The sequence below is a fragment of the Cavia porcellus genome, unplaced genomic scaffold (assembly GCF_034190915.1).
Source record: "Cavia porcellus strain 051 isolate PalLab524CR breed Dunkin Hartley unplaced genomic scaffold, mCavPor4.1 scaffold_1, whole genome shotgun sequence".
NCBI classification, from domain to species: Eukaryota; Metazoa; Chordata; class Mammalia; order Rodentia; family Caviidae; genus Cavia; species Cavia porcellus.
Genome location: NW_026947484.1, coordinates 201,939,454 through 201,962,059, shown reverse-complemented (window position 1 = coordinate 201,962,059; position 22,606 = coordinate 201,939,454). Strand labels below are relative to the sequence as shown.

Sequence of the window (22,606 nt, the reverse complement as noted above, 5' to 3'; positions counted from 1 at the left end):
TGGGGCTGGGGATTTAGCTCAGCGGCATAAGCGCCTGCCTTGCAAGCAGGCAGTCGTGAGTTCGATCCCTGGTACCGATAAAAACGAAAAAGACAAAAAAAAAAAAAAAAAAAAGAAGAGTCCTTGGGCCCATGGAGGCCAAATGTCCTTGCCCTGGTCTTCTGCCTTGTAGGGAAGGGTGGCCGCCCTCCATCTTGTCTGACCTCCCAGCTCTGAGGCCAGCAAGCCTGGAAAGGTGGGGAAGGAGGCGGCCGGCAGGCTGCAGACAGCCCCCCTCCTTGGAGCTGGCGTCAGCTGGATGTGAGGCAGTCCCTCCGCGCCCATCTTTGATCTCCAAGAAAACAGGAAGTGAGCGCGACAAGATGGAGACACAAACTTCCAAACAGTCTCCCCTTCTCTGTCCTCCTTCCCTCCTCCGCCACCCCCCCCACCCCACCACGGCGCATTCCTTAGGACGAGGTGTAGGGGCCTCATTTCCCTTTCCTCCTCCTCGGGTCAGGGTGAAATTCCATTCCTCTCCCTCAGGACCTGCGTTTCCGGGCCGCCCAGCCACAGGCGCTGAGGCCTAGGCCGAAGACAGTGGCCTTCCAGCCTGGGCTGCCCTCCTGCTCACCCTGTCCCCTGGGCCCGGAAATGCTGGACCCTCGCAGGAACCATTCCAGTAGGGCCACCTCAAAGGTCAGGAGGGAAAGTTTGTCCCCTGACCTCAGCTCAGCGCCTGCCTTCCTTGAGCTGGAACTGGCCTTGAGGCTCAGGTTCAAATGTAGACGCTGAGCCTTGGGTAACCAGATGTGGCAGCGATAAATAGAGAATGCCCAGTTAAGTTTAAATTGCAGATAAACAATGAAAATTTTAGTAGCATAAGTATACCCTAGGCATTATTTGGGATATACTTGTTCTTGTTAAATTATTTGTCGTTGCCAGGCATGGTGATGCACACCTGCGATCCCAGTACTTGGGAGGCTGAGGCAGGAGGATTACCATGTTTGAAGTCAGCCTGGATCACATAGTGAGTTCAAGGCCAGCCTGAAACACATGGCAAAATCCTGTTTCAAAAAACAAAACAAAGCACATATAATGTATTGTCTATCTGGAATTAAAATGTAACTGATGCGGTATGTGTTGACTGTAGACTTGGAGGCGCTGTGACCTTGGGCAAGAGACTTGTCCATTGTGAGCCTCTGTTTCTTCATCTATAGAATGGGTACCATGGTGTCTACCTCTTAGGGTAGCTGTGAAGACTCAATAAAGCCCTGAGTCCATGGCAGATACCTGGCAGACATTCAGGAAATGGGAGTACTTGTCACCTGCCTGATTTTTCTTTTTTCTCCTTGTCAGAAATGGAACCCAGGACCTCGCATGTGCTAGGTGAGTGCTTCCGCCCCTGAGCAACATCTTCAGCCTCTTATCTGGCTTCTTTCCCACTCTGCTTCTCCAATAGGTCTTGCAGAGAATGTCCACTGTGACTTGCAGCCTGTGGACCCCGACAGAGGCGAGGTGACGTACATCACCAGCCAGGTGTCAGAGGGCTGCGTGGCTCAGGCTCCCAACGCCGCCCTGGAAGTCCATGTCCTCTTCTTGAAGTTCCTAAACGTAAGTGCCCCAGGCAGGGTCAGGCAACAGCTCAGGGCCATGGGCTGAGAGGGGCTTTCCTGGTGGGCAACCCCAAGACAGCAGTCCTGTCCTCCCAGGGCCCGTGCCAAGGGACCCACAGGACCTCTCTCACCTTGTGCAGAAGACAACAGTTCTGGGGGGTGAGGGAAGTTTGTGGGGGTCACCCCAAGACCTAGGTAGAAAGGGTTGTATTTGGCAAGTGCCAGGTGGGAGGCTTGGTGGGTGGCAGCCAGGGGGACTTGGTATCTGTGTACCCCCAAGATGGGATTCTCCTAGCTTCTCAAAGGACATGGCTATACTCTTGACAGCTAGGACTTCTAGAAAGAGCACCCCTCTTTTCCCTGAAATGTTCTCTTATCGTACGTCTGTGAACTCGCCAGACAGTCTCTGAAAGCCAGGTGGACCCCAAAGTTGAGCAGAATGGGTGGTGACCCTGGACCTCAGGTCCTAAGAGCGATCTTAAAAGTGTGCAGCTCAGGGTTAGCTCTCGGCCTGCCTGCCCCCAAAACTGTTGAGATGTCTTGCATTCGTGTGGTGATAAGAAGGTGCCCAGGCCACCAAGGTGGGGTCTTTGCTTCCCATCACCCCGACAGTTGTGAGGACTGTGAGCTTTGATAATCTCCAGACCACAGACAGCACCCTACGACCCATTTTGTGTGGTTGTCAGAGGATTGTCACTTTTTTTTTTTTTAATTTAGTAATGATACAGAAAGTGTGACTGCTCTCTGTACGTTTATTTGTTCTGATGTGTGAGCTCCTTGTGTCTCTTCTGGGGACCTGGGATCTCTGATCCTGATCAGGGACAGAGGAACAATGAGCCAGGTCCCACGAAACGGGTGCATCTGCAGAGCGCGCAGGGTAGGGGACTCCAGCTGCCACCCAGGGTTCTGCCAGAGCTCACCGAGCAAGGAAGGGATTGCAGAGGCAGTGGGACGAGCAGAGGTTGTGCAAAGGCAGATGCGGGGGGGGGGGGGGGAGTGGCTGGCCACTCACCTCCAAGTGGGAATGGGGAGATGGCAAAGGTCCCCTGTCTTGTTAGGGAGCTTGGTCTTTATCTGGGGACAATGCAGTCACTGTGGTTAGGAGCACAGGTTGGCACATGTTGGTTGTCCCTGCTACTCGGTAGGTTGAGACAGAAAGATCAGTTGATCCCATGAGTTCCAGGCCGGTCTGGGCAACACAGTGAGACCCCCACAAATCATCGTGACAAAACACACACATGCACATGTGCAAACACACACACTCAGGTTCTGAAGTCACACAGTCCCCCAGTGGGGCTTTGGCTAAGCTCTTCCGGGTGCATGACCTTGGGCCACCTGTCCTTACCTGGAACCTGTGCCCCTGGAAGCATGGAGACAATGATGATAGTTCCTACCTCACAGAGTCACTGTGCCAATCTGGACGGACAGCGCAGGTGAGATGTCAGTGGAGGGGCTGCCGAGAGCCACTGCCTGATGAATGGCAGCCACAGTGGTGTCACTGCTGCTCGTCCTCTGCGGGTTCCGTTTCTCACCATCAGTACCTTCATTTTGCTGGTGTGGTACAGTTCACAGAACAGCCTCATACCTGCCGATTGATTTGAGTTTCAAATTTTTTTTAATTTAGTTTTTCAAGATAGGCCCTCTAGGGGCTGGGGATTTAGCTCAGCAGCATAAGCACCTGCCTTGCAAGCAGGCAGTCGTGAGTTCGATCCCCAGTACCAATAAAAAGGAAAATGACAAAAAAAAAAAAAAGATAGGCCCTCTAGCTGGGCATGGTGGTGCATGCCTGTAATCCCAGCACTCGGAGGCTTCGATCCTTGTGAGTTCAAGACCAGCCTGGGCTACAAAGTGAGCTCAAGGCCAGCATGGAATACATAGCAAGACTCTGTCTCGAAAACAAACAAACAAAAATAGGCTTTCTAGCTATATAGTTCAGGCTGGCCTCAAACTTGGTGATTCTCCTGCCTCAGTCTCCCGAGGGCTGGGATTACAGGTATGATCTATTAGGCCTGGCTTCCTTTGTGATCAGAGGTGATCACTGCAGGTAGCCAAGGAGGGGCGTGGGTCTGCTTTCACAGTGGCTAGTCAAGGTCTCCCAGCCTCTGGTGCTGAGGGTCGGGCCGTGATCCTGGCCACCTCTGGCTGTGTTCACAGTGGAGCCCATGCCTCACCGACCCTCCTTCACCAGATCTGTGCCCTGCCTGCAGGGATGCCAAGAGTAGAGGCAGGCTCTGCCCTTGAGCCATTGCCAGGCCAGGGAGGAGGGCAGCAGCTGGCCCAGCATTCGATGGTGGCGTTGGCATGGGGCAGGGGTGCAGGGGGCCATAGCTGATGATAGGAAAAGTGCTGGACGTGGAGGAAGGGACACTGGCCAGAAGGTCTCAGCGTCTGGCCAGAGAGCGCGTGGCGGGTGTTCCTGGCGGAGGCCACCACTTGTGCAAGGCCTGGAGACAGTGGCTGGGGAGATGGGAGGGGTAGGCCCCTGGGCAGCCTAGCCCATCCCGCCTGACTTGTGGCCGCCTTCGTCAGTCCCTGGCACTGAGAAGTGACTTCCCCGCCCACCCTGCTGTGGCCTCAGAGCCCTCAGATTTCCTGTGGGTGGGCAGCAGCCAAGAACCCCAGGGAAGCCGTGCTTAGCATGTGTGTGCAGGCGCAAGCGTGTGTGTGTGTGTGTGTGTGTGTGTGTGTGTGTGTGTGTGTTGGGGTGGTCGGCAAGCAGGCAAGTGGCCACTGGGCACAGGCTTTATCTCTCTGGGTCCCCGAAGGCCAGGCCGGAGCCTGGATTCCGGGAGGGGGCCAGGGTCACATCCTGACCCGGGAGACAGGAAGCCGCCGGGTGTCTCAGCGGTTCCCGTCAGGCCACCGTGCGGAGCTGCTGTCTTCCTAACAAACCCCAGGCCGGGGCACAGCAGGGTCAGTGGCTGATTCACCCCACTTCTGCGCAAATGAGCAGAGCATCCCACCCACCCCTAAGTGGAGGAACTGGCAAGGGCCTGGCACTGACTCACATGCAGCCAGAGGGGCAGGCGAGACTGCTGGAGCCCCAAGAGGGAGCCAGGAGGGACCCCCCCCAGGCTTCCCTAGACCCTCCCAGAGACAGAGCCCTTGGACTTGGGCGAGGGCCCCCTTTTAGTCACACCCCTCTCCAGGGTGGGGACCTCTCACAGCTGGACAGATGTACCCACCTGGAGCTTTGCCCTCTGCTCTGAGCCAGGGCTGTGGGTGCCCAAGATGCCCAAATTCTCACTGAGCCTCCTCCTAGGCTGCAATGGACTCTATCTTGTTCTGTCCTCTAGAAGGGGCACTGCCTGACCCACTTGAGCTCCCCAGACCTGAAATGTGGCGGAGCCAGCTGTTTGGAGGCAGGCATGGCAGAGCCTGGGCATCTGGCTGGGCTGCCACATGAGGACCTGTGAGCATACAGCTATGTTATCAAAAGCAGGGCGAGCTGGGTGTGGTGGTACTTGGCCATAATCCTAGCACTTGGGAGCCACAGCGGGAGAACCGTGAGTTTTAGAACAGCCTGGACAATATAGAGAGATCCTCTCTCCAAGGCAGCTAAGGATGCATAACTGTCTGCTGGATGGCGGGGGGGAGGAGGAGGGCAGTGGTGACAGGCAGGAGGGAGGAGCAAACAGAGTGGCTTCCGCATTTGCCATTCAACCCTGCAGTGTGCAGTGTGGCCGGGGAGTCCCCATTCCCTAACTGTCCTCTGGAAGGATCCTCTTTGTTCTGTGCAAGCGCCTAAGGACAGGGCTGTAGCTTCTGCTGTCCTGCTTTGGGAGCACAGAAGCCATTTCTGAGGCAGGTAGATGAGTGGCAGAGAGGGCTGGGGGAACAGGGGCCTCTCAGCTGGCGACCGGAGCATCTCTGTCCTCTGAGCCATCTGGCTGGACACCAGGATTCCCAGAAGCTAGATGCTGTTGGAATTCGAGAGCCACGCAGTTCTAAAAGATCATTGTGCCTGGTTCCCCGGCAGATAGGAGACAGAGACCCAGAAAGGGACAGGTGCTGTCTCAGCCTCTGTCACTGCTGCCCAACGGGAATGCTTCTGCTCCTCCCGATAGACATGCAAGTTACTGTCGCCCACCACTGTCCTGGGGCCTTGGGTCCGGGAGCTCTCCAAGGAGACCCCAGTCACAGATGCTCCAGATTCCTTATTTTAAAAAAAGCTGTGGCATTGACACAAAAGCTACATATACTTTAAAACATCTTTAGATTGCTTAAGATATATAATGCAAATGACATAGATTATGACAAGAAAGGGCCAGAGATTTAGCTCAGTGGCATAAGCACCTGCCTGGCAAGCAGGCAGTCGTGAGTTCGATCCCCGGTACCGATAAAAAGGAAAAAGACAAACAAAACAAAACAAAACAAAAAAACCCCACAAAATTTGCATCTGTAGTGAAGACAGGTAGGTTTTTTTTTCTTGTCATAATTTTTTTTTTTGTCTTTTTCCTTTTTTATCGGTACCGGGGATTGAACTCACGACTGCCTGCTTGTGAGGCAGGCGCTTATGCCTCTGAGCTAAACCCCCAGCCCCCATTTTTTTTTTTTTTTGTATCAGTGATCAAACTCAGGACTCTGTACTTGCCAGGCAGATGCCATGCTGCTGAGTTATATCCCCAGCCCCTGCAACTTTTAAAAATATGCGTTTTAGGCTGCATGTGGTAGAGCACACATGTAATTCCAGCATTTAGGAGACTGAGGCAGGAGAATTACTGTGAATTCAAGGCCAGTCTAGACTACATAGAAAGATCTTGTCTCAACAAACAAATAAATATATGTATTTCAGGCTAGGAATGTTGGCATATACCTGTAGTCCCAGCTATGTAGGAGACTGAGACAGGAGAATCTCTTGAACCCAGGAGGTCAGGGCCAACCTGGATAATATATCAAGACTCTGTCTCTTAAAATAAAAATTCAGTCCCTGTTTGATCACATTTTTCAGAGATATAAGCCATGCGTACAGACGACCAAGTGCATCTATGTGGGCACTGGACAACCTGCTTTGAGGCAGTCACACAAATCTGTGCAATGTTCAGCCCATTTTCCAGGTCTGGAAACTAAGGTCCAGCAAGGAAAGGTGACAGCTAGGGCCACAGGCTAATGGCAGAGCCCACATTTGAACTCAGGTCTGTCTGGCTTTGCCCTGTTTCCCTGGCTACCCTTCCTGTAGGCACCATCTGGGTCTGCTGGGGGCAGGGGGATGGAGGGATGGCTGGCTCCAGTGTGGCCACCTCGGAGCTAGCCCCAGGAGGGTGGGGGCCACAGGCAGTCCCGAGCTCCACTCCGAGAAGAATTGCTGGAAGCGACTTTCTATAAGTGGCCACTCACGCTCGGGACCTCCTCGCCGAAATCCCCTTCCCGCCACCTACCACCGGCCAACAATGGCGTCTGTGCCACACTGGTATAAAAATAGCAACTTGGTCTCCCGCCCACCCGCCCAGGGAGGGCAGGCCTGAGCTGGCAGCGCTGGGGACAAGGGGCTGGCCGGTCTGCCACCCTGACTGGGCCCCAGGATCCCGGAAGCGGGGACCCAGGGCCGGGTAACAGCAGGAAGAGGGCCAGGGGCCTGTGTGTGAGTGGCCACTGGTGACTCAGGGCTGAGGGGAAAGACAGGCCCTCTGTGTTTCCAGGAAAGTGACATTCAGAGAACCCCGCTTTCTAGCCTCCCGGGGTTTCCAGGCTGCTCAGTCACTGTACCGTGACCTGGCCGGTGATGGTGCTTCAGACCCAACTGTCCAGGAAGGGACTTGGGACAGGGAAGTGGCGGGCTTGGTTTGTGAGTTCTGGGAGAAGAGTTGAGCGCTTGTGAGTGACAATTGTGACCCCGGCAAGACTGGGCCCTGACCTCCACGGCCCTTTTGTCACTTCCTATAGCAGGGTTACCGGGTGTTGTTTCCCCCACCCCGTCCTACCACTGTTTCACAGATGAGGAAACTGAGGCACAAAGTCACAGGACCAGCAGCAGGACACAGGCCCCCAGGGCTCTCCGCACAGCACAGGGCTCCTGCTACCTGTGGTGTCACCAAGACACACAGGATGGACCTCCCGGCTGCCGTGGCCAAACCATGGAGCCCGTCTCCTGCCACAGGTGCACCTTGGCATTCTCCATCCAGGGAGACAGAAAGGTGGTGCTGGGGGAAGTGGAGGGTCAGCGGGACTAAAGGTGGCACAGTCCAGGAGAGCTGCCTATGGGTACAGGTGCTGCAGATACCCGAGCTCAGAACAGGGCCTGGGGCTAATGATTAGGCTGAACCGTGAGAAATCACTTGTGCTCAGTTGTTTTGTAAACAGCTCTATTGAAGTAAAATTTGCCCACTGAAAGTGCACTGTTGAGCTGGACATGGTAACCCATGCCTGTAATCCCAGCACTTGGGAGGCTGAAGCAGGAGGATCAGTGTAAACTCAAGGCCAACCTGAGCTACACAATGGGTTCAAGCCCAGCCAGAGCTATGTACATAAGAGATCGTCTCGGGGAAAAAAAAAAAAGGAATAAGAAAAAAGTGTACAGAATTGTGCAAGCATGGGTCGGTTCTCAGTGAAGCTCAGAGTGGTACTGGGCCCGGCCCTTTGGAGACACCAGCGCGGTGGGTCACTTTTTGCTCTGGTCAGCTTCAGGTAGTGATCACAACCCTGGAACCAAACATATGTATTTCATATTTTATCAAAATATGGGTGCTGTGGTAGATATTTGTAATCACAACTACTTGAAGGCTAAGGCAGGAGGATCTAAAATTTGAGGCCAATCTGAGCAATTTAGTGAGACTGTCTCACATTTTTAAAAGTTAATAAAAAAGGCTGGGGATGTAAAGCATCCCTCCAATCCATCCTTAGTACTAGAATTAAAAAAAAAAAAAATGAAAACATAGGCTGGGGACTTACCTCAGCAGCATAAATGCCTGCCTGGCAAGTGTGAGGTCATGAGTTCAATCCCCAGTATAAAAAAAAAAAAAAAAACCAAAGCATGGTATCACATCCTTGTTTTGTTTTGTTTTTGCTACTTGGGGTTGAACCTAGGGCCTTCTTGCAGACCTACATCTCCAGCCCATTTTATGTTTTATTTCAAGACAAGGTCTTGCTAAGTCAGCAGCCCAAGCTTGGCTCAAACTGGCAACCTTCCTGTCTCAGCTTCCAGTAGTAGTTCTGGGATTATAGGCATGCAGCACCACACCGGGCCAGCATTTAATTTTTTTTTTTTTTTTTTTTTTGTCTTTTTCCTTTTTATCGGTACCAGGGATCAAACTCACAACTGCTTGCTTGCAAGGCAGGTGCTTATGCCGCTGAGCTAAATCTCCAGCCCCGTAATTTTTAAAGCATTAAGAATGTGCAGTGTTAGGGCTGAGGGTTTTGGTCAGTGGCATAAGTGCCTGTCTGGCAAGCACGAGGTCATGAAATCAATCCCCAGTACCAAAAACAAATGTGTAGTGTTTAAAAAAAAATTGAATGAAACAAAATGCTTTGAAAATCATTAGAAAGCATTAATATGAGCATACACATACGTCACTTTGACAATATTCTGCTATAAATTAGCAGAAGAGTATTTGAGAATGATGACCTAAAGATCACACTAAAATGAAAAACAAAATTTGTGGAACTCTAGAAATGGAGTAACACTGTTTGCTTTAAACAAGGACCTCGCACACGTGGTGGTCATGGTGTCCCCGCTGAGCCATGGAAATGTTTCTGAGCACATTTTTCCAGGGCTGTAAACTCTGTCTCTAGCTCTGTGACATCAGCCAGAAGATTAGAAGTGAAGTCCAAAAACTTTCCACTGCTGTCTCCGTCTCGAAGCTTCTCCCTCTGACAGCTCACAGGAGTCCTGTGGTCTGCTCCTGGTGACTCTCTCAGGGAAGCTTCCCAGGGTCTTGCTCTGTAGTGTAGAGGGCCTTGAACTCACTATGTATGTAGCCCAGGCTGTCCTCAAATTCGAGGCAATTCTGCCTCAGCCTCCTAAGTGCTGGTATGGCAAGCATGCACCACCACACCTGGCCTCCCCATTTGTCTCTGGCCCTGTGAGTCCGCAGAAAGTCCCAGTGGGGGGACCAGTCATTGTCTCCACAGAAACTTCACCCCTAGATTTCTGACTCCTTTTTTTTTTTTGGTACCGGGGATCGAATTCATGACCTGGCACTTGCCTGGCAGGTGCTTGTACTCAACCCCTGCTGATTCCTTTTTTATCTTCAGTAGGGGCACTGAGGGATCCCCCACTTGCTGTGTGATAATGGGCAAGTGACCTCACCCCTCTGTGCCTCAGTTTCCTCATCTGTAAGAGAGACTAATAATGGTACCAGCCAGGTATGGTGGTGCACATCTGTGGTCCTGACACTCAGGAGGCAGGAGAATGGCCAGCTTGGTCTACATAGTGAGTTCCAGGCCAGCCTGAACTATATAGTGTGACCAAAATAAGGAGCCAAGGGTTTAGCTCAGTGGCACAAGCACCTGCCTGGCAAGTGTGAGGTCATGAGTTTGATCCCTGGTATCAAAAGATAATATCACAATAATAATGATGATGATATTTACCTCTTAACGTTGTCCCAAGGATTAAATGAGCTAATGTGCACAGACCAAGCCCTGGGTGAGCCTTGCATATTATCCCTGTCCATAGGGAAACATCCTAATGACACACAGCACTTAGCAGTGACAGTTGGGGACGCTGGCTGACAGCATAGCTCAGGGGTTTGGCACAGGCTCAGTATGCATGAGGCCCTGGGCTTAATCCCCAGCAGTAACAGAAAAAGTAATTTTAGATAGAGTGGGTAAGTGAATTCAGCTTCATACCCTTGCATGAAAACAATAGCAGTGCCAACAATGTACTAACAATGCGTTTGGTATTCTACAGGGATTAAAGGGGAATATTGTAAATTGCAGCCGATCTTTTTGTCTTTTGTGTTTTGAGACAGAGTCTCGCTGTGTAATCCAGGCTGGTCTTAAACTCACCAGACAGTCCAGGCCAGCACCCACGCCCCCACAAATCCATCACCAGAAATAATAAAATTGACTGTTATTGTAGGATGTTCAGACCCACCCCCATTTTCTCCCTCTTGTGGGATTTGCTGGGACTAATTCCTTCTGTTTGTTCCTCACATGCTTTCTGGGTACATCTGGAAGGTCAAGCACTGCTCCGGGCACAGGTCGTCCTCAGGGACTTGGCTGTGCAGGATGTGGGAGCCCCCGAGGCAGCCCTGCCCTCTGGCTTGCTGAGCTGGTGAATCTTACTGAGCATGTGTCTCCCTGTCCCTCCCCAGGCCGTGTCACAGCTGGAGCTGATCCTCCAGGCCTCCAAGTCAAACAGCATTCACCCCCGAGAGGTGCTTCTGGTCCTTGTCACAAACACCAGCGTCCTCCTGCAGCTCAAGGCCCCGGGAATCCCACTCCATCTGGCCTATGTGAGTGTCACGCGAGCCCCAAGAGGGGCTCTGGCCACCCATGGAGTCCTCTGCCATCAGTCTCTGTGGCCCAGTGTCTCCCACCTCAGCAGCCCGGCTGGTTTTCATTCTGACATTCATCACCAAGGCCCCGCCGGGTGAACCTCTGTGCCCTGACAAAGTGAACCCAGGGGGCAGCAGGACCAGGCGGTGCGTCAGGCTGGGGAACAGCCAGGCCAACCCTGACCCTCCACAAGCCCATTTGCCTCTGAACAAGTTCTGAGACCTCTACTTGAAAATATTTAAGTACAAAAGGGAAAGGGCTGGAGGAATCTTTGTTTTTTGAGTTTGAGACAGGGTCTCACTATGTAGTCCAGGCTGGCCCTGAACCTTGGCAGTCTTCCTGCCTCAGCCTCCTGAGGGTACCACCTCTCCTGGCCAGGAGGCATCCTGTGGTGTGTGGTTAGGGTTGGGAAGAGAGACTTGCAGAGATGTTTAGTTTGTTCTTTACACTTTGCTTGACTTGCAAGGGTTTTTGTAACTGACACACCCACGTTAGAGATGCATTGTTCTTAAAACTCTCAAGTTAGACACGTGGATCAGAGAGGAGGTCTGCAGGATTTGTCCCATGGCAGGGGCTCAAGGGTGGAGGGGACCGGTAGTCTGTCCCCTGCCTCCTTCGGTGGAAGGGAGGTCCCCCGGGGGGTCAGGAGAGCAGCTGTCAGTGAAGGCCGACCTGCCAAGGAGGGAAAGGTGCTAGGAGCAGCACAGAGACAGAATGGGGGTGAAGAGGAGGTGGAGAATCTGGGTGGGGTGCAGCAGTAGGGGAAATCAAGGCCCCCAGGGAGAACAGGGCCTGGTGTGATTCCTTCTCCCTCCCCTCCTCTCCCCCATCCCCATGGGAATGTAAGCAGTGGGCCCAGAATAACCCAAAGGTCACTGCAGCTGTAGGCTGGCTTAGGGCTGGGCTAGTTCCTGACAGAGGCAGAAGTATCTCATGGGCCTCGGTGTCCGACCTTGTACCAGAGGACTGGCAACATGGTGTCCTTCAGTCCCTAAACCACCCACCAAGGGCCAGGTTCCTCACCCAGGGTGCATCCCCTCATCCCCTTGTTAATTCCTCCAGACCCAGGTGCACTGTACTCCAGGGGACTGTGCTGTGGTGTCTCACCTACGGTCACCATCGGGCTGTCCTCCTTCATATCCAGCCTGAAGCCCCACTGTGGCTGCTGCTGCCCTGTCAGCCCGATGTCCACAGTCGGGTGACAGAACAAAGGAGCCCTTGAGCCACTGGCCCCAAAGGATTCCTTGGGATCCTGTCCTCCACCACAGCACCTCCCCCAGGAAGCCCGCCCTGATTCCTTTTCCAATCTGGCAGCCCCTCCTGAGGCAGGGCAAGGATGGCAGCTCCTGAGCCACTTAGATCCCCCATGCTGCAGGCAGCCAGGGACCTGTCTTCCTTCTGTCCTCCTTAAATGACACCCTCTGCCCTCTGTTGCTTCAGGACTTGGGCATGGCTGATTTCTGAATGGTGAGCTCCCCCAGGGAAGGGACCAGCCTGTTATTCATGCATCCACCCATTTCTTTTTCCTTGCTTTCTTCCTTTCCATGTACAGGGAGCCCCCCTCACACCACACGCCGAGTGTCAGGGTGAAGCTGTTTGTCCCCCATAGACCCTCAGGGTCAGAAAGGGAGACAGCAGCCACACGGTGTCACTAATGTGGGCTGAATGAACGCAGGCACGGCAGGGTGATATTGGGACGGGCAGGCGAACAAGGACTGGTCCCTTCCAGGCCCTGTGGGAGGAGGGAGACGGTGCAGGCCAGCAGTGGCGATGCGGCCTTGCTGACGTGCACAGGACAGAGGGGACTCAGCAGGAACACAGCGCCCTGAACCTGCTTGTGTCTCCCCAGGACGCCAACCTGGTCATCTTTCAAGAGCCCCCAGAAGTCAATGTCACTGAGATGCCACCATTTACCTTCAACACCAAGATCCTTGACTGGGCAGCGACCAAGGGCCACCTGGTCTCCGTGGCCTCCCTGGACGACCCCAGCAGCATCCTCCTCCGCCTGGGCCAAGGTCAGCTTCCCCAGAGGCCTCTGGTTCCTCTGGCCCAGGCCTCAGTCTCAGGCACTAAGGGTCCACGGTGGTATGTGCTTTGCCCTGTCACATGTAGCAGCAGTGCCATTTTGGTACCCTGATTACCCTTTCCCCAGACCTCAGCCAAACCCTGTGAAATGCCAGATGTCTTACTTAAACCTCACCACTTTCCTATTATTTATTGTGCAACTACTGTGTGCCAAGCCCCATGGGAGGCACTGGGGATTCTGTGGGGACTGACTCAGGCCCGGTGCTCCCGGAGCTGACACAGTGATGCATCATTTAAGGACTTGGTGCATGCTGTAAGATTGAGGAGAAGCCTCTGGTGGTGGCCGGCTTGCAGCCCCAACACATGCCATACGGCCTCATTCTTTATATTAACCCTATGTTGACACAGGAGGAAACAGAGGCACAGGGACTTGTGCAGCGTCTGTCAGCAGGTCCTCCACGCCCCCATCTCAGTGTACCATCCTGTGCGCCCCCCATCATTGCCTCCGTCCGTGGGGGAGGATAGGGCTTTTGTGTTAGTGCCAGCTGCTCAGAGAAGGCACTGAAGTGCGCTTGTCTCCGCAGCAGCCCCGAGGTCACCGTACTGCCTGCCAAAAGCCCAGCAGGACATGGGCCGCACGCTTGAATGGCGGCCGCAGGGCCCCATGACTGTCTGGGGCTGCCGCTTGGAAGGCGTGGCCGGTCATAAGGAGGCGCACATCCTGCGGGTCCAGTCGAAGCCAGATGCTGAGTAAGGGTGCCCGCCCCGCCCTGATCCAGGCTCCGCCCCGGAGCCAGGCCCCACCCTTTTTGTCCGGGTTTCCGCCCCCACCTGCTCATGCCTAGGCCTCATGGGACCTTTGTGGGTGGGATCTCTCCCCTCTCTTCTCCTCCCCTCCCCCTTCCATAGACTACACCTGGCCGGGTGAGAGCCCAGCCGCTGCCTGCCCTAGGCAGCCACGACTGCCCTGCCTGTCCCCATAGGCCTGGCCAAGCCTGCGCTCCCGCCCGCTCTGGCCCAGCCACCTGTCCCATTACAGGCCCCGGACAGTGACCTTGAAGGTGGAACTGAGCTGCACGGCCGGGGACCCTGATGCCGTGCTCATCCTGCAGACTCCACCCAACGTGTTTTGGGTCATCGATGCCAACCACAATGTGCAGGTCTGGGTGAGTGTGCCCCCGACCAGCAGACAACCCAGACTCCCAGCCTCCGCTATTGAGCCTCCTGCAGGCTCCAGCAGCCCTGCCTGACCTGGGTCTTTAGACCTCATGGTCCTTCTGTCTCCAGCGTTCTCCGCCCACCGCTTGACCTTCCTCTAGACCTTCCCCTGAGGCCACCTCCTCCAGGAAGGCTTCCCTGATCCAACAGGGGGCCCCCTAAACCCAGCCCTGTGGCTCAAGGCCAACTGGGAGAGGAGGCAGCTGTGCAGAGTAGGAGGATCAGGAGCCACAGGATGAAGGGAGGAAGGCGGGCAGGTGGGAGGAAGGTGGCTGAGACCCCTGTTCTGCCGCCCTGCCCGTAGGCCACTGGCGGATACTCCTACAAGATTTTCCCTGAGAAGCACTTTCTTGGCTCTGAGCTCCCAGAGACCACACAAGGCCTGCTGGGCAAGGCCCGCATGCTCAACGCCAGCGTGGTGGCCTCCTTTGTGGAGCTCCCTCTAGCCAGCGACATCTCCCTGCGGGCCAGCTGCGGTGAGTCCCAGCCCCTTCCCCCGCCGCCCCCTCCACCCCATCCCGGGAGCTTTGGGGCGGACACCAGCCAGCCTGAGCCTCACTGCCCTGCGTGCCACGGGAACAGTGAGCCACTAAGCACCCCAGAGCTTGGTGCCCGAGCGCCGTGAGCACTCAGTGACTGTCCCGCAGGAGGTGGGCTCCAGACCTCGCCTGCACCCATCCCCACTACCCCGCCCGAGGAGAACTGCAGCCCGCACCTGCTCCTGTCCATGGTCCAGCCCACTTGCGCCAATGGTATCATGACGCTGGCCCTCAACAAAGCCCACGTGAAGGTGAGAGACTGCCCCTCCGCCCCTGCCCATGGGAACTGCGGCTCCCTCCACCTCCCAGGAATATGGGGTCCTGACTAGGGCAGGGTGTCAGGTTAAATCCCACCACAAGCCTCCATTTCCCAGTTGTTCCGGTGCGTTGGTGATGGGGCCTCCCACGCGGTAAGAATTAGGTGACATCTGACAGGCCCAGTGCATGGCACAGTTGGAAGCCAGTGGCCTCTGCCTGATTGGCAAATGAATATATTTAGTATAAAAATAATACATGCTTTAAAAAACATGCAAGAATTAGAAAAGAAGAAAATCTTGAGCTTGCGTGTGTAGTTCCAGGACTTGGGAGGCTGAGGCAGGAGGATCCGCTCATAGCCAGCCTGGGCTACATAGTGGATTCAAGGCCAGGCTGGACTGCATAGTGAGAATTGTCTCAAAAAAAAAAAAAAAAAAAAAAAGGAAAAACAAAAAGAAAATCTGAATCTCCCTACTTGAACACAATGGCTGCTAAGGTTCTTTTTTTTTATTTGCAGATTCATGTATTAAATAAATTCAGTAATTCAATAAACACATACACTTGATCCCAGCCAAAAGCCCAAAAAGTGATAATAAACACATAAACGATGATATAAATGCTGGAGATATAGCTCAGTGGCACAATGCCTGCCTGGCAAATATGGTACCAAAAAAAATGATTTAAGTAACAGGCAAATACAAACATTATAAGGATGTTAGTTTTTTTTTTTTTTTTAAGTAGATTCTTAGCCAGGCGTGGTGGCTCAGCCTGTAATCCCAGCATTCAGGAGGCTGAGGCAGGAGGATTGATGCAAGTTCGAGACCAGCCTGGGCTACAAAGTGAGCTCATGGCCAGCCAGCCTGAACTGCATAGAGACCCTGTCTCAAAAAGACAAAAAAAGTAGATTCTTGTTAATTAAGAAAATACTGTTATTTTTCCAAAATAGAGAACTGGATTCCAAATAAACAATTTAATAAAATAAGAAACTAAAAAAAAATAAGAAACAGTGTTTCACAAGGTACAATTCACACAGGTTAGTTAATATGGTATAAAATTATATCACTTTGTTATGTGCTGGGAGGTGAAGCAAAAGTACTAGAAATGAAGTAGTTTATTCTTTTAGAGTGTTTACTACTATAAAGTATCATATTTGATACAAGAAACTATAGAAAGTAAAACTTAACTATTGAATCATATCACTGAATTCTTCACTTTTACTATTAACTTTTTTTGCTTTGGTTTGGTGTTTTGGGTTTTTTTTTTTTTTTTTTTGTCTTTTGGAGACAGGGTCTCACTATGCAGTTCAAGCTGGCCTTGAATTCACTCTGTAGCCCTGGCTGGCCTTAGAACTTGAAGCCATCCTCCTGCCTCAGCCTCTCAGAGGGCTGGGATTACAGGCGGGTGCCACCTTGCCTGGCTTTCTCTGTGTATTTCTTATGTGGGTGTAATCATAACAGATGCTTTCATTTGTCTCCCACTATTTCACTTAACCTATTTTTGGGAAAATGACATCTGTACTCAGTATCATGTTGTTAATAAGCAATATCACCCCACTGTAACGACAGGCCATAATTAACTTCTCCGCTTTGTTAGAGCTTCAGGTTGTTTCTCATTCTGCAGTATTGTAATCCGTGGGAAATGTCACTGTGTGTGACACTTTCTTCTACGTGATTCTTTTCTCAGGACCCATTTCATCTTAAGTGGGATGCTGGTTAGGATCCATGAAATTCTGGTGCACACTGCAAACAGCTCTTCCTCAAAAACCCTTTGAATTTTAGCTGTGGGTTCACAACTTCTCCCTCTCCAGACTAATTAAAAGTAAATTCATGCAAACAAAGGAACTTTTTGCCAGTGTGGGAGGTGGAACATGGAGGTCTATTTTTAATTTATAATTTTTTTCTTTCCTTCAGAAACCTGAGATTAAAGCCAGGCAAGTGCTCTATCACTGAGCTACGCCTGCCCTTAAATTAGAGTTATTTTGTTAGTAAGGGTAATGTGTAGCCCCATGTGAGTGATGACAGCTTGTCTCTTTATTGCTGGGGTTTGGTAATTTTCTTCTAGCACATTTTTTTTTTTGGTCTTTTTCATTTTTATCGGTACCAGAGATCAAACTCACGACTGCCTGCTTGCAAGGCAGGCGCTTATGCCGCTGAGCTAAATCCCCAGCCCCGGTAATTTTCTTGATAATTGTTATAGGCTTTTTACATCAAAAAGCACAACCTGTAAAAAGTTTTGGCACTTGCTGGCCATGGTAGTTCAAGTCTGTGATCCCAGCATTCAAGAAGGCTGAGGCAGGAGGATCACAAGTTCAAACCCAGCATGAACAACATAGTGACTTAGTGAGATTGTATCTCAAAATTTACAAAATAGGGGCTGGGGATTTAGCTCAGCGGCATAAGCACCTGCCTTGCAAGCAGGCAGTCGTGAGTTCAATCCCTGGTACTGGTAAAAAAGGAAAAAGACAAAAAAAAAAAATTATAAAATAAAAAAGTGACTGGGGATGTAGTTCAATAAGAAGAACTTGGGTTTAATCCCAAGACACCTCCAAAATTGGCCCTGTTTCTTTCTCCTGATTTATTACAGTTCATTTATTTATTTACTTATTGGTACCCAGAATTGAACTCATGACCTCACACTTACCAAGTAGATGCTGTGCCACTGAACCACAGTCCCAGCCCCTTATTACAGTTTTTTCAGTTTAGCCACAGCAGGTTTTTTTTGTTTTGTTTTTTTTGCAGTGCAGGGGTGGAACTCGGGGCTTGGTTACGCACTAAGCATGCATTCTACCATCGAGCTATACTCCCATCCCCACTAAAGTGGTTGTTAACTTTTTGAACACTTGTAAAAATTGTGGGGGGCCAGGCACACCCATGGGTGCACACCCATAATACCAGCACTTAGGACACTGAGGCAGGAGGATCACCACAAGTTTCAAGGCCAGCCTGGGCTACATAGTGAGTTTAAGGATAGCGTGAACTACATAGTGAGACTCTTGTCTGGAAAAAAAAAAAAAACCTGCCTAGGGTATAGCTCAGTGGTAACAGGGTTTGCCTAGTGTGTTCCAAGTCCTGTGTTTGATCTTGAGTACCAATTAAAAAAAAGGGGGCATCCAGCTGCCCACTTTCTGCTTTGTGATTGCTTCTGAGGCCAGAAATCTCTGCTGCATTACCCACGCCCTCCTGGGGATTTCAGAGTGACATCGCATTCCATGCTTAAGGCCATATGCAGCTTTTGGCTTTGGGGCTCAGTCCCAGAGGAAGCCTCACCTGCTGTCAATCTCCTCCCCGGGGGCAGCTGTCTGGTGCAGCAGGTGTCTGGGAAGATGAGGGGATGGCTGGTGACCAGTGATGTCAAGCAGTGTCACCCAAGCCCCAGGGAGTGAGTGACGTTCTATGTCAGTGCATCTTGCTGCCACTTTCTAGAGCTCCCAGATTTCTGCCCAGTGCTTTAAAAAACGGCTTCCTCAGCCTGATGTGCTGGTGCACACCTGTGATCTCAGCACTCAGGAGGCTGAGGCAGGAGGACCACCAAGCATTTGAGGCCAGCCTGGGCTACAGAGTAAGACCCTACCTCAAAACAAAACAAAGACACAAATCTGCACATTTTCTTTAAGCGTATATATCCGTGTGGAAGAAAACACCAAGAAAATGGTCCTTACAGATTCACTGCAGCAGAGCCTCCCACCTTCCACTGACTCGCAAAATGTGGTCATTGTGCAGAACCCCACGTGTGGCTGCAGCTTCCCCCAGAGACTTTATTCGGAAGGTGGACCAGGCTAAGGAGGCCCTGGGCAGTGTGGCTGTCATCAGTGCATGAGGGATTTGGGGGGCACAGGAGCAGTCAGGCAGCACCCTGATAGAGGGTGTGGCTAACCGGACTCAGAGGGGGCCTCCAGCCACCCAACGCAGCTCTGAGATTCCCTGCTCCTAAGAAGGTGACTGAGAAATCTAGGATTGGGTTCTTCTGAGATGGACGGGCAGACCCTGGTTACTGCGGGGACATGGCTGCTGTCATGTACATATGACCCATGGCCGCTCTCAGTTTGTGACAGCAAAGCTAGGTACTTACAGTGGAGACCGTATGGCCCTTGCGGCCTACAATATTGGCTTTCAGGCTCTTTCTAGAATCCATTTGCCTGTTTGCAGATCTAGGCTTGGACTATGCTGGTGGGGTATGCCTGCCTGGGCTGTGAGAATTCTCTCTCTCTCTCTCTCTCTCTCTCTCTCTCTCTCTCTCTCTCTCTCTCTCTTGTTAAGTTTTTGAGACAGAGTCTCACTACATAGTTCAGGCTGGCCTCAAACTCTTGGCTCATGATGTCCCATGTAAGATTTCATAGCCAAGCACAAAACAAAAGTGAGCATTGTCACAGGTGTCAGGTTGGACCTGGTGCAGGGTGATACAGTCACACTCAGCACTGGGGACGGAGTGGGATGGTGGGAAGCCCTCGGATGGGGGTGACAGATGGGCCCCAGGCAGCCTTCCACCTCCTGACAGTGCCCCTCCTGCCTCAGGCTCTGCAGTGCCACATCACCAGCCTGACCTTCTGGGACCCCACGTGCCGGGCCGAGGACGGTGGTGAGCAGCTTGTCCTGCGCAGCAACTACTCGAGCTGTGGCATGAAAATGACACCACACGTGGTCAGCAATGGGGTAAGCGCCAGGCTGAGAAGGAATTGGGACCGGCACAGCTGGGGTCCCTGCCACCGCTCCCCGGTTGTGGGGACTGTGGGACGTTTAGGAAGCAAGGCTCTCTGCTCAGTTGGCCTCTGACTCAGTCTTCCCCTCCATTGAATGGGTATGCTGGATGGGGCCCCTTCTGTGTTCCCTTGTGGCTCTGACTAGCCCTTGGCTGTGTCCTTGCAGGTGGTCATCAGTATCCTGTCGGACTCCTCGCCACTGAGGGTGAGAGGGAGAGTACCATGCATGAACCCACCTGCTCCAGGCTTCCAGAGTGGGGGGTGTACCTTAGCATGGGGGAGGGAGCGGGATTCCAAAAATTCAAGCCTTAGCCAGGTGTGGTGGCGCATGCCTATAATCTCGGGACTCAGGAGGCTGAGACAGGAAGGTTGCTGTGTAGTTAAGGCCAACCTGGGCTACGTGGTAAGGTCAAGGCCAATCTAGAATACACAGCAAGACTCTGTCTCAAAAAACAAAAAGGAAACTCAGGCGCTGACCCTGGAAGGCCTGTGTCTTGGGATGCCTCCGTCCCCGCAGCAGTGGCTTCTGGGGTGAGAGGGTTCTAACAAATACCAGCTGTGTAGCTATAGGCAGGTCCCTTCCCCTTTCTGGGCCCTTGTCACCACGATGTCACAAGGGAAGTGTGTCCCATAAGCCAGGTGCCAGTGTACCCTTGATAAATACCTTTAAAGAGGCCCTCAACCCTCCTGGCTGGTATCGCCCAGACTGACAGACTCCCCCCTGCCCTCCTGCAGCAAGACATTAACTGCTTCCATACGGACGGCCTCACCTTCCAGCTGGGCCTCTACCTCAGCTCAAGCTTCCTACAGGCCTCCAGCACCATGGAGCTGGGGCAGCAGGGCTTTGTGCAGGTAAGAGTGCCCTGCCCCAGCCTCCAGCTCCTGCGGCCCCTCAAAGCCCTGACCTTCCACCACTGCTGCGGAAAACACGGGGTGGAGGGGCACATCTGTCATCACAGCGCTCGGGAGGCTGAGGCAGAAAGATTGCCGTGTGTGGCCAGCCTGGGTGACACAGTGAGTGTAAGGCCAGCCTGAACTACACTTCAAGACCCTGTCTCAAAAACAGAACACAACCACCTTTCAGCCTGGATGCATGGTGGAGGGGTAGACAGGGATGGCATTGCTCAGAGATACTGGAAAGAATGTCACCCTCTCTCCTTCCTGTGTGTCCCAGTCCTGTCCTTTCACTGTGAGGGGCAGAGGGCAAGACTGGAGAGTAGCTGCCCATGTCTGGTCCCCTTGCCTCCCTATACAGGTGACTGTGACCCCATCCATTCCTGACATCACATTCCTGCTAGAAAGCTGTCACCTGGACTTGGGGCCTGAGGTGGACACTGTGGAACTCATCCAGGCCCAGGCAGCCAAGAGCAGCTGTGTGAGCCTGCTGCCCCCCGGCCCTGATGGTGCCCCACGCTTCAGCTTCCTCCTCCGTGTCTACAGGGGGCCCATGCCCACAGCCGGCACCCTCAACTGCACTGTGACCCTGACAGCCAAGAACTTGCCCCAGGTGAGGGGGCCCTGGGCCAGCCTTGGCTTAGAGGGTGGCTCCTGGGTCTGGGGTTTGCAGGCAGAGAAGTTAGCAGCCCAGGAGAAACCAGCTCGAGGGGGGCTCTTGCTGCCACCTACAGCTTTCTGGTGGGATTGCTTTATCCATCTACCCATTCATTTACCCTTGCTTTATCCGTCCACCCCTGCATCATCCACCCAGGCATCATCCATCCATTCAGCTACCCCTGCATCATCCACCCAGGCATCATCCATCCATTCATTCACCCCTGCATCATCTACCCAGGCATCATCCATCCATCCATTCACCCACCCCTGCATCATCCATTCATGTGTGCTTCCATCATCCCCCCATCACTCATCCACCCAGGCATCTGCTCACCTACCCATGTGGTCCAATCTCCAACATCATCTCAATGAACAGGGGACTTTAGGGAAGAGGAACAGAAAATCTTTTTTTTTTTTTTTTAAACGTAAATCCTGATTTTCTGGATTTGTTGGTGTCAAACTGCAATGAATCTCCATCCTTAGGCTCTTGGCACAGGACACAGTGACAGGGTCACCCCAAGTCTTTGCACACAGAAAGGTCCTCAGGATTCATAATCTCTCTCTGGGTGTTTGAAACTAGGAAAGCTTCTGGGGGCCCCATAATGGCCTCTGCCTTCAGACTGGGTGTACAGGCCCTCTGGAACTCACAGGAAACACTGTGACAGCCAAGGACTGTCCACTGATGCCATCCCACAATGAGGTCCCCAAGGTGTGCTCCCCACAGGTTCCCAGCTACAGAGTTGGTGGGGGGAGCCACACCCGAGGCACCAGGTCAGGGCCCGGCCCGAGCCAGGGAGGCCAGAATGCTGCCTCCCGGGCCGTGCCATTCCCTGCTTGCTCTCTTCCTCTCCAGGAAGTGAAAAGGACCGTTTCCATGCGCGTGAACATTGTCAGCTCTGACCTGTCTGGTGAGCTCTCCGGGTGCTCTCTGGGAGGGAGGAATGGACAGCCCTGGATGGCGGGGCAGGAGACCCTGTCGCTGACCACAAGGCAACAGCATCACAGGCCTTGGCTCCCTGTCCGGCTTCCTTCTCCACCTGGCTGGTGGCTGCTCAATCTTGTTGGGGGCAGGGCCTCTCAGGTGGAGCATAAGGCCCTTTGGTGGCCTTGTGTTCTTTGAGGACCATATATGGAGGATGCCCCTTCAGCCCAGCACCCCCTGAATTCTTCATCACCTCCCCTGAGCCCAAGCCCTTCAGGCACAAGAGTTTCTGAGGTTGGGGGCAGAAGCAAAAGGTCCCTGACCTTCAGGCAGGGTGGGATCCCTACCCCCAGCCAAGACCCAGAAA

The 22,606-nt window shown here is 52.8% G+C and overlaps 1 protein-coding gene across 2 annotated transcripts in view; it reads left to right on the top strand.

Moving 5' to 3' along the window:
- The window catches only part of Eng (endoglin), a 31,994-nt gene that overhangs the window by 7,877 nt on the left and 1,511 nt on the right, over window positions 1-22,606 (top strand). The window contains exons 2-13 of one of the 2 annotated variants that reach the window (XM_005004013.4): window positions 1,442-1,593; window positions 10,847-10,987; window positions 12,880-13,045; window positions 13,643-13,805; window positions 14,095-14,221; window positions 14,578-14,749; window positions 14,921-15,063; window positions 19,579-19,716; window positions 19,930-19,968; window positions 20,499-20,615; window positions 21,019-21,270; window positions 22,171-22,225. In XM_005004013.4, coding sequence (XP_005004070.2) covers window positions 1,442-1,593; window positions 10,847-10,987; window positions 12,880-13,045; window positions 13,643-13,805; window positions 14,095-14,221; window positions 14,578-14,749; window positions 14,921-15,063; window positions 19,579-19,716; window positions 19,930-19,968; window positions 20,499-20,615; window positions 21,019-21,270; window positions 22,171-22,225 — 1,665 coding nt within the window. Of the gene's footprint in view, window positions 1-1,441; window positions 1,594-10,846; window positions 10,988-12,879; window positions 13,046-13,639; window positions 13,806-14,094; window positions 14,222-14,577; window positions 14,750-14,920; window positions 15,064-19,578; window positions 19,717-19,929; window positions 19,969-20,498; window positions 20,616-21,018; window positions 21,271-22,170; window positions 22,226-22,606 lie in introns of both variants that reach the window. The other variant, XM_005004012.4, reaches the window with a different exon arrangement.